At 39.3% G+C, this 11718-nt stretch overlaps 1 protein-coding gene across 2 annotated transcripts; it reads right to left on the minus strand.

Annotated features, from left to right (window-relative positions):
- Positions 1-520: 520 nt before the first annotated feature.
- Positions 521-8670, minus strand: LOC121511295 (C-type lectin domain family 4 member M-like). Of its 2 annotated transcripts, XM_041789913.1 has the most exons (7): positions 8571-8658; positions 8180-8237; positions 4862-4972; positions 4520-4735; positions 4277-4422; positions 3122-3231; positions 521-1335 (listed from the first exon to the last, which is right to left on the minus strand). In XM_041789913.1, the coding sequence occupies exons 2-7, from the start codon at positions 8217-8219 to the stop codon at positions 1203-1205; spliced, it is 756 nt and encodes a 251-aa protein (XP_041645847.1). In that variant the 5' UTR covers positions 8220-8237; positions 8571-8658; the 3' UTR covers positions 521-1202. The 2 variants fall into 2 exon arrangements, with proteins under 2 accessions (XP_041645847.1, XP_041645848.1); XM_041789914.1 differs by lacking the exon at positions 8180-8237 and having other exon boundaries at positions 8571-8670.
- Between the last annotated feature and the right edge of the window lie 3048 nt (positions 8671-11718).

The following is an 11718-nucleotide window of genomic DNA, read 5'->3' on the forward strand; positions in this document are numbered from 1 at the left end:
GTAAACTTCTGACTCTCAAGAAAATAATAAAAAATTGTCTAAAAAGTGATCTCTCTCATTATTCTGGCATTTAGCAAATAGAAATAATTTTGGTAATCCTAATTGACCAAAAACAGGAAAAGTTTAATCTGATTTAATGTTAGACAGTGAGAAAAAAAGTTTATGTGCCTTTTTATATAGTGTATGTAAACTTCTGGTTTCAACTGTATATCCCCAAGTGCCTCTTACAATCCAACTTAAAAAAAAAAAAGATATTTTCCTTTTGGGGTTTTGTTCCTGAGTGAGGGTAGAATGGACTGTGAGATTGACAGGTGGATTTGTGCAGTGTCAGCAGTTTTGCAGGGGCTATACTGTACCGCTGTGGTGAAGAGGGAACTGAGCTGAAAGGCAAAGCATTAAACTTACCGGTCAATCTACAGTATGTCCAAACCCTTACCTATGGTCATGAACTCTGGGTAATGACCGAAAGAATGAGATCGCAGATATAAATGAGAAAAAATGACAAATGTTTGCATTTAGATATTTTCTGAAGTCATCTTTAATCAAGCAAGTACACTTTGAAGCATTTTGGACCCTGAATGTTTTAGTAATAGTACACTTCCTGTTTAATGGCAAGGCATCAAAATTTGGCAAACAGTCACTGCCAATGCCATTCAGTTTTGTGCAAAAGATGAAGGTGTGTCTTTTTAGAAGGACATTTCTACATCTATACAACGTGGGTTTAATTCACTCAGAAGGAGAGATTCAGCCTAAAATAGTGGAATGGAAATCGTGAAATATACCCCTTTTATGTGAAAAAATGAAATAAAAATGATGGACTCTAATGGTTTTACAAAATGGGTCCAAGTGACTTTTTTTTCATTTTTTAAAGGTTTATTTTAGCCATTTTTTGTATCTTTATTTGATAGAGGGGGACAACAGATAAAGTCAGAAACAGGGACAAGAGAAGGGGAGAGACATGAGGTAAAGGGCCTCAGGCTGGACTCGAACCTGGGCTGCCCATGTACATGGGGCGTGCCTTAACCACTTGGCCACCTGCACCCCCAAGTGAAATTATTTTAATGAAGAATTACATTCTGAGCCCTGGCAGGACATGACATGACTTTTGAGTTTTGCACATGTTCTTAATAAGGTTTAATAAAAGTTAATACAGCAATTAAGATATGCATTCACAGAATAATTAAGGGTGAATGACAAAAATCTTATTTTTCACAGATCCCAACATTTTCAGCAAAACAGCCATCATCGTTCCATCCTCCCACTTCTCCTGACTGCACAATTTCTCCACAATCCTGCTCCCCTTCGTGGCTGTTGGGTTGCCCTTCCTGCCAGTACCTGAAGCGTAGATAACAGAGAAAAAAAAATGTGTATCTTCTCTCATACCAGACAGTTCTTTAGGAAAAGAAAGAAAAGATTTCACCTGAAATGCGGAAACAGAATGACCACCAATCAGTGTCATTTCAGGAGAAAGAGGCAGCATTAGCAGCATTGGTTTAAATGAGGTGACTGTAAGGCTGTAAACAAAGGCTGCCAGTGAAGAGATGAGTACAGATGTAGTATTAACAAATCACCAATTTATTAGAACTGGAACACTTTTCTGTTTTAAGACTTACCACTGGCTCACTGATAGAGCAGCGACAATGTCTGCCTTTCAAGCTTTTGTTATGTAGTTTCTCCCAGTCTTCCCTCACTCAGTAGCCCATACAATTTTTTGGAAATGTATAAAGAATAAAAAATTGTAATATCACATTCACATAAATATTCAGAACCTTTGCTGTCATGTCTGCTGTCTGTCACTTGGTGCTCTATTTCTGTCTGGTCACTCTCTCCGTCTTCCTCTGCTTTCTTTAATTTCTGTCACTTTCTGCACACTTACATCTCGGTTTCAGTACTTCCGGTTTTATTTTGGTGATCACGCACCCCTTTGTCTGCACGTCAGTTTTGCTTCCTCTGTCACGTATCACCACAGCTGTTTACCATTAGCACTCATTAGCCACAGTATGTTAGCACCCGGTTTTCACCTGTTCTCTGCTAGTTCGTTGCACTTCATAGTCCTCGTCCCAGCGCTTTGTTTTCATTATCTTAGCTTTCTTGTCTCGACCTTGTTTTCGTTCTTTGGACCTTTGCCTTAGCCTGCCGATTTTGTACCTCTGCTGGAGTTTAACTGCCTACCCGTGTACCGACCCTGTTTTTCCCATTAAAACTCTGATTTTGCCTGAACCTTGCCGTGTCCTGCAGTTGTGTCCAGCATTCTGTGTCTCGTTCCTTGATATTTGCAAAAGCACTTGAAATTTAGATCAGGTTCTTTCCATTTTTTTTTTCAGCTTTGCTGAGATATTAAATAGAAAAAAAATCTGTTGCCCTGTATGCATTGTCAGCTGTGAGGTCTTCTAGAGAGGTGTTTGCTTTTCCAAACCATGTCCAATCAATTCAGTTTACCACAGACAGACTCCATCAAGGTGTACAAACATCTCAGCAACGATCCAGAGTAATGGGAGGAAACTGAGATAAATTTTAAGCGTTGTTGCAAAGGGTGTAAATTCTTTTGTGAATGTGATAATTTCTTTTTTTTTTTTATAAATTCGAAAAAAATATGATGGGGTGGGTGAGTGTGGATTCATGAGAAAAACTGAATTCATATGACTGTAGCATGAGGCTGAAAAATGGTGCAGGGGGTCTGATAACTGTTAAACAGTCATGTTAATTTCTTGTTGATCTGACGTGCTTTTAAAATGAAACAACAGGGTATACAGCAGTGTTTTTTTTGTTATTGACTAAAACCATGACTAAATGACCATGACTCTTTTTTCCATGAGATAAACCAAACTGAGACTAAGCTAAAAAACAGATCTTTGGTGATAAAAACTGATGAAAAGTAAGTCGAGTTATCTTCAAGGACACTAAAATGAGACGAAAACTTCAGGGCTGGACAGTTGGACATTAAAAATCGATATTTCTCCCGTGTTGTTAAGCCAAGAGTTTCTGTAACAGTTAAAGTACTGATAATGAATTAACAAGTCCTTCACATTTTTATTAATTAAAAAAATGGCTAAAGTTTCAAACTGGTGAAATGTCATCATCCAATAAAATGTCAGTTTGTAGGCTGTAAATAAAAACTTACGACACTGTGACCAGGCTCCCATCCACCCACGTCCAAGTGCCCTCTGTAAGACTGTCGGTCAGACCGATCCAGGCATTCACGCCAGTTTGCAGCAGCGTGTTGACGAACATCTGAACACAGAAATGACAGCAGTTATCCACACTGAAACATAAGGTTTTTTCTCTCTTTTTTCTTTTTTTCAGATTTTATAATTTCTTTATGTCATTTTGATACATTCTATTGATAATGAAAATAATGTTCAAAGCAAAATCAAAAATGCTCCCTTACTCAGTCCATATAACAGGGGTGCCCAAATTCTTTTCAGTGAAGGGCCAAAAATGAATCGGGGTGGAGGGTCGCGGGCCAAAACTAAACATTCATGTTGCAGTGCATGAAATTAAATATGCCTATAGCATAATTGTGCAAAATGATAACTCATACAAAGTAATTTTGAAAATGATTAACGCTATTCTTTATTGTGTTTCACAGCATGAAATTACTCAACAGCGCCACCCTACCCCCAATCTAACACCATGTTAATTTGTGGTCAGGAGAGGAAGTGCAACAATAAATATTGAAAGAAATATTTAGACTGCTGGCAGTGGGAAATTAATAATAAATGGAAAAAATAAAAAAATTCGAACATGGGCAGTGGGCAAAAAATAATAGCTCGTGGGCCAAAGTTGGCCCGTGGGCCCCAAATTGGACAGCCCTGCCATATAATCTCAGAGGGGTTTGTAAATGTATTGTAAAAAAAGCTAAAAAAAAAAACAAAAAACAAAAAACAAAGGTATGAAGAGGAGATGTGTTTCTATTGATGGAGTTAAATTCTGGAATGATGCCATTATAAATTTAAAAACATAATAAATGTAATTCGCTTTTGATTTTCAAGAAAATGGTTTGTAAAGCTGTTTTTGTGACTGATTATCTGTTGTTGTTTCTTTGCAAGTCTGGAAGTTAGTAGCTTAAATTGTTGAAAATGTAGGATAGGCTTTATAAGCAGTTTGCTTCTGCCTATGCCTTTCTCAGTCGTTACTCAACACACTGACTATTGATTTTGTTTGAAATGTGTATACTGTGTAAAATGTTTAGAGTTGTGTTATGGCTGAATAAACTAAACTACACTAAACAAATCTGCAGCCAGTCTGAAGCAGGCTTGACTCCTTTGTTTGTTACCTGTTCCTGGCTGCTGTTTATGATGGTCAGATCAGCTCCCTGGTTGAGGCAGTCTCGTCTACTTGAAGTCCAGTTTTTCTTCACACTCAAAACAGAGTAACAGCCTGTACCAAACCTCTTCCAGCCTGACGGACAAAGTTTGTTTTCTTAAAAAGAAGAAAAAAAGAGAACGTATTAATAAAATGCTTAAAAAAGCCCAAACTCTACTGTACATTCAACATTACAGAGAATAGTCCTACTTACTCTCCTTATCAATGATCTCCACCAACTCCCTGACCTGCTGGACTAACTCTCGGTTTTTTGATGTCAGATTAAAGTACTGAGTCTGTATCTCTCCAAGTTTCTTCAGTGCCTCTTTTCCTGTTGACAGGTTACCGAGTCTGGACTCACAGCCTCTGTCCAGCTGGTCCTGTTCGTAGTTGACCTGAGTTGGGTCTGCTGACATGGGATGGCAGGCCTCTGTAAAATGTCAAGGAATATAAAAATATAACTAGAAATGTGTACAGATGATCAGGCTTTTGATATCTCAAGGTCATGTTTATCTCTTGTTGTTTTATGGATTGGAAACAGGAAGGTCAACCTTACGAGTAATGTAGATGATCTGTAAAATGTTGGTAGTCAGCAGAAGAGCACAAAGTAGTCCAAGACACAGAGCTACACACCGAGATGGTTGCTTCTTTCCTCCCTGATAAGCAACTAAAATCAAAGAAAGAAAAAGTCAACAATACTTTTCTATATTTTCCTGAATTTGTGTCAGCAAATACAAAAACATTTTTATGATGGTTGGTACTTTGTTTTAAAACTTTTTTAAGCCCAGTTGAAATCTTATTCTGTCATGTCATATTCTTATAAAGTCTCAAAGTGTTTGGCCACCTTACCATTACACCAACAGGGTGTGTAATGAAATTCAAATACATGGACTTCAATATGGAGTTGACCTCCCTTTTACAGCTATAACAGCCTCCACTTGTCTTGGAACACTTTCCACAAAATTTTCAAGTTTTTCTGTTGGAATTATTCATTCTGTTCAGCATTTATGAGGTCAGACACTGTTGTTGGATGAAGGCCTGGCTCACTATCTCTGTTGCAGTTCATCCCAAACATGCCCGATGGGATTAAGGTGTGGGCCAGTCAAGATTCTCCATGCAAAACTCATCAAACCATGTCTTAATAGTCCTTGCTTTGTGCACTTGGGCACATTCATGTTGGAATAGAAAAGGGCCTTCCTCAAACTGTTGCCACAAAGTTGGAAGCATAGCATTGCCAAAAATGTCTTGGTATGCTGAGGCATTAAGATTGCCCTTCACTGGAGATAAGGGGCATAGAGCAAACCCTGAAAAACAGCCCCATACCGTTATCCCTCCTCCACCAAACTTCACAGTTGGGACAATGCAGTCAGGCAGGTAACGTTCTCCCGGCATTTGGCTAACATTAATGCCAGGGGAAGATCAGAACTTTTCAGTGACAGAGAGTTGGCAACTTTTGCGTACCATGCGCCTTAGCAGTTGTTGAATCTCCTTTGTGATTTTGCATGGTATTCTGCTTCGTGGCTGACTTGCTGTTGTTCCTAAATGCTTCCTCTTTCTAATGATATCACTAACAGTTGACTGTGGAATATCTAGCAGGGATGTCACAAATCATCTTATTGCAAAGGTGGCATCCATAACAGTACCACACTTGAAGTCTCTGAGCACTTCAGAATGACCCATTTTGTATCACAGATGTTTGAAAATGGAGACTGTATGGCTAGATGATTTTATACACCTGTGGCAATGGGTCTGATTAAAACACCTGAATTCAATAATTAACAGCTGTGATCACATACAGTCATGCACAAAAGTATTGGCACCACTGGAATTTTTCCAGAAAATACACCATTTCTCTCAGAAATTGTTGCAATTACAAATGTTTTTGGTAAATACATGTTTATTGCCTTTATGTGCATTGGAACAACACAAAAAGCCGAAGAAAAAGCCAAAATTGACATAATTCTACACAAAACTCAAAAAATGGGTCAGACAAAATTATAGGCACCCTCAGTTTAATATTTGGTTGCACACTCTTGGAATAAAAATAACTGAAACCAATCACTTCCTATAACCATCAACAAGCTTCTTACACCTCTCAACTGGAATTTTGGACCACTCCTCTTTGGCAAACTGCTCCAGGTCTCTCAGATTTGAAGGGTTCCTTCTTGTAACAGCAGTTCTGAGATCTCTTCATAGGTGTTCAATGGGATTTAGATCTGGATTCATTGCTGGCCACTTCAGGACTCTCCAGCTTTGTCTCCGACCATTTTTTGTTGTTTTTGATGTATGTTTGGGGTCATTGTCCTGCTGGAACACCCATGACCTCTGACACAGACCCATCTTTCTGACACTGTGGCCGTAAATCTCTTGATAGTCTCAGATTTCATGATTCCTTGCAGACAGTCAAGGCACCCAGTGCCAGAGGCAGCAAAACAACCCCAAAACATCTTTGAAGCTCCACCATGTTTGACTGTAGGTACTGTGTTCTTTTCTTTGTAGGCCTCATTCCGTTTTCTGTAAACAGTAGAATGACGTGCTTTTCCAAAAAGCTCTACCTTAGTCTCATCTGTCCACAAAATGTTCTCCCAGAAGGATTGAGGCTTACTCAGGTACATTTTTGCAAACTCCAGTCTGGCTTTTTATGTCTCTTTGTCAGCAGTGGGGTTCTCCTCAGTCTCCTGCCATAGCGCTTCATCTCATTCAGATGATGATGTATGGTCCGAGCTGACACTTTTGCACCCTGAGTCTGCAGGACAGCCTGAATTTGTGTGGAAGTTGACTGAGCATGTTTATCCACCATTCAAACTATCCTGCATTGCATTCTTTTGTCAATTTTTCTCTTCCATCCACGTCCAGGGAGATTAGCCACAGTTCCATGGGTTATAAACTTCTTGATTATATTACGCACAGTGGACAAAGAAATTTTAAGATCTCTGGAGATGGTCTTGTAACCTTGAGATTGTTCATATTTTTCCACAATTTTGCTTCATAAGCCCTCAGACAGTTCTCAGCTCTTTCTCTTTTCCATGCTCAGTGTGACATACACAGACACACAACACAAAGGTTGAGTCAACTTTTATACGTTCTAACTGGCTTCAGGTGGGATTTTTATATTTCCAGCACCTGTTACTGCCACAGGTGAGTTTAAATGAGCATCACATGCTGGAAATAAAATGATTTAGCCACAGTTTTAAAAGGGTGCCAATAATTTTGTCCGGCCCATTTTTTAGTTCTGTTTAAAATTAAGTCAATTCTGTGAGAAATGGTGTATTTTCTGGAAAAATTCCAGGTATGCCAATACTTTTGTCTGTGACTGTACTTTTGCTCATATCATGTAGCTCTCACATGGTGAACTAGCAAAGCAATTTTTTTGTTGTAACAGAAGTTTCGCTGCCATGTTTCAATGGGGATGGCAGGAAACATGCACAAGCATCTTCTTTATAGGGAATTAGTCATAGAAAACCCCTCAAGCAAGAGTCATACAGCTTTATGTGATGCATAATCATGAAGTTATGAAGAAGAATAGAAATTCTTGGCAATAAAGATTTATGAGGAAGACAGATAGGAAGTGTGTGTGAGAGAGGAAGTGTGTGGTATTTCTAACTGCTTTGGTGTGCATCTATTGCCATGCAGGTATGCCAGTGAAGCTACAGTCCAGCTCCTCTCTGAACAGACTGACTGCAAATTACAGAAGCTGAAACAATGCAGCACTTATGTGTCTGGTTAGACGGCTACATGATTTAACCTCTGGCCTCTTAGTGTTGGGCAACAAAAGTAGGTTTACCTACTTTGTCATTCATTTAATCAGGTCAGACCTACAATGCTAATTCATCACCTTACTCTATAGAAATCAAAGCTTAGAGGGATACATTACTGTTGGAGTAATCATCAAATTCCATTGTATCCATTTTCATATTGGTCTCACTGGTTTCCTGTTTTAGAGGAGAAAATGAGAAATTTAAAAACCACAATGACAGTTATTATGGTTAAGAAACTTCTTTTTTTTCTGCTTATAAAGCATCTTCTATGAAGAATTTGTACCACAATCAGTTATTTGAACAGAGATACTACTCTGAAGTGTGCACAAAACCACACTTTATTTGAGGTGGTTTAAGTATTTACTTCAAATTAAGATCATTTCATATTTAAAGGGAGTAATCATCACCGCCTGCACAAACACAGTGGTAGGAAAGAAATAAAGAAGGGTAATCCTAATACTCAATTATAGAATTTTAACATGCAGAGAGAACGTAACAAGCACTTACCTTTGGATCTGGAGAAGCTAAAACAAGTCAGGACTAGAACAACTGTATTAGCTAATGTAGCTGGCTCAAGTTCAGACAATATAAGAGTATTTCAGGAAATGATGTGATAACAGGATGCTCCTTTTGCCTGCATCATCAGATTTTAGTTTTAGACGTGCCTCTGATTGGTTAAAAAAAAAAAAAAAAAGTAAGTTATGAACCAAAGAGCCAAGTTTCCTTAGGACAGAGACATATCTGTTAAAATATTGTTCAGGGTTCATACTGCCATTTTATCTGGTTTCTGTTCCCCTTTCCAGTTTTTTTCTTCTTCTGGATGTACCTTTCTTGTTCCATATAGTGCTGAGAATAAGTGTTTGCCCTCTTCCTAATTCTTTTTTTTTTTTGGCATATTTGTCGAATTTTCTTTTAGAGCATGAACATCCTGTTTAAAAGGAACCCTGCATGATCAGACAAGTTCATCTTGTTGGATAGATATTTGTGTTTCTAGTATGTATATTGAACTGAAACCCTCACTAGATATCTGCATTTTGAGTAATTTGAGTTTATAAACTCACCAGGAGGCTGCTGTTAGGAATAAGCATGATAGAGTTTCTCTTCAGTTCTTTTCTTTTCTCTTTGTAAATTGTTTTGGACTGGTTTTCATGTGGGAAATAACCAGTGGATTAAGCTGTGTTGGAATGTCCGACAGTCTTGAATGTAACTGCCATGTTTTGATCTGCGCTGTGATGTCACAGTTCTGCAGCGCTCCTCACCGCTCCTATGCAGTAACCTCTGTTTCAGACTGGCAGCCAGTGTTAGGACTGCATCTCAGAAACGCAGCACGTCTCACGCACGAAGGGTTTTAAAATTTTAGTTCTTTTCTGTTTTTTATGATCCAAGTGCTTGAGGTCATGAACTGAGAGCCACACACTCTCCTTCAGGATGTTCTGGTAGACAGCACACTTCATGGTTTCATCAGTTATGGCAAGTTGTCCAAATCATGGTCAACTTCTTATTGTTCAATCATGAACACTGACATTAACTGGGACAAGTGAGTCCTGCAGGTCTGTAGATGTTCTTCTGGGTTCTTTTGTGATCTCCTGGATGAGTCCATGATGCACTCTCTTGCATATGATTTTCCTGGGAAGGTTCACCACTCTTCCAAGTTTTCTCCATTTGTGGATAATGACTCTGGACTGATAGGACTGATAGATGCCAATGACTCTGTTTCTCATCTGTCCTTGAATGTCTATGGATCATCAGGTGTGGGTGTGAGTAGTGAAACTGAACTCAGCTTTCCAAAGAATCTTATTAATCCCAGTCCTTACTGGTTATACTAATGCACTCAGGCCTTATATGCTAAGAGTAAACTCAAAAATGGCTTATCATTTGCTGCCTCTAGCTGCTTCATTTTGAGGTCTAATTCACAAGCCATGTATCAGTGATGATTTTCCAGCACACATGCAAAAATTGTCCTGCTTCATGTAGACCAGGACAAACAGTGATTAGAGGTAAGACTGTGTACAGGACCAGCTCTACACAGCCATTTTTGTTCTCTTCAAGCTGCCATCTACACTGTTGCCTTTGAATTATAATTTTGCAAAAAGACTGATCAGTCTAAATCCCAAAGGAATCCAGTCAGAGACCTTGCAAGACTACAATAAGACTGTAAGGACCAAGGACCGAAGGACTGTCTTGCTCAGTGAACCCATCGCCCGACGCATGAGTCCAAGTCTGTGGCTGAACTTAACCTCGCAGTCAGTGGATCAGTGGATTACGCTGCAAGGTAAGTGAACTGGTCTACCACTTCAACGCTGATGAAACGTGATGTCAGCATCTAAGGCATTCCCAAATTGCTGGATCTTTGTTTGTCTCCCACACTTTAGCCTCCTCACTCAGCAAGTTAGCAGCACCCAAGGACATCTACAGTCTCTGCAAAGATCACAGCATTGTCAGCAAACTAACTGGGAGAAGTTTCAGTTTGTCTCAGATTCTGCATTTCTGGTTTCTCTTCCTTTTTTCTATGAATAACCTTCACACTGAGGCAAAATGAAACACTGATAGAGTTCTAGGGAAAAGTATAAGGTATTAGTAATGCTTCAAATCATGAACATGTATGTTTAAGTCATTTATCACACATTACGACTGTCCAGCCATTATCTACTTTGCTTATCCTGTGTGGTGTTGTGCGTGGATGGAGCCAATCCTTGCTGCCTCCGGTAAAAATCGGGCTACACCTCCCAGACTGGTTGCTAGTCAATCACAACTAGACATCTAGAGAACCAAAGAGAGACACTCACAGCTATGGGCAATTTACAGTCACACAAGGAGAGCATGCAAACTCCATACAGAAATGCCCTGAATGACCAGGAAAATAGCTGGTTTAATGTGATATGCTGTTGTGCATTTGGTTTATTTGTTGATAATGTGATGTAATATAAATCAAGATGATGGTTGTGGATGCTACTAAGAAAAAAAAGTGATGTGAGTGAGACCCTGGAACAGACAAACCTACTCAATCCTTCAGCAGACAGGCCGCCACCACTCCACAGCCTGCTTCAGGGGACTCTGGAGGGGAAAATCCTCCACCTCAAAAGACCGCTCTGAGGCAGCAGTGCTGCAGGACTCTGTGTCACTTTCTTGCAAGGGGAGTCTCTGTCACTCCGCTTTATCTGGAAAACCTCATCCTCTTAAAAAAGAAACAAAAAAACAAATAAACCGTCCTTTTCCCCTCCCTCCTCTCAGTGCAAAACTGCCCTCTTTCTGTGCATTTTTTTAAAATCCTGATGTGGGCAGAGTTAGCTCTGATCTGGGGGTTCACTTACACTTTAAGAAAAAAATGGCTTATTCACACTCTCAAGGAAAAGGAACTAAACTGTCCACAATCCTAGTGTGTTTCAGGGATGTTTCTAACTGGGCAAACCTGCCGATATCAAGTACCCATCAATGTAAGTTTTCAGATAAAAAAGAGGCCTTTAAGTCACTTTTAAAAAACCTGGTGAGTCTAAATTATGTAGTGTAAGAATAGTGAAGGGAGGTTTGTGGTGTTATCAGAGCTCATCATTGCTCACAGGCATAGGCAGATGGTATTTTACTGCATATTTTAGAGTTGTCACCATTCTCACCATCTGACCATATTGCCAGAGCTGCTCTGAGGGATGGAGAGACA

The sequence above is a fragment of the Cheilinus undulatus genome, linkage group 6 (assembly GCF_018320785.1).
Source record: "Cheilinus undulatus linkage group 6, ASM1832078v1, whole genome shotgun sequence".
NCBI lineage: Eukaryota > Metazoa > Chordata > Actinopteri > Labriformes > Labridae > Cheilinus > Cheilinus undulatus.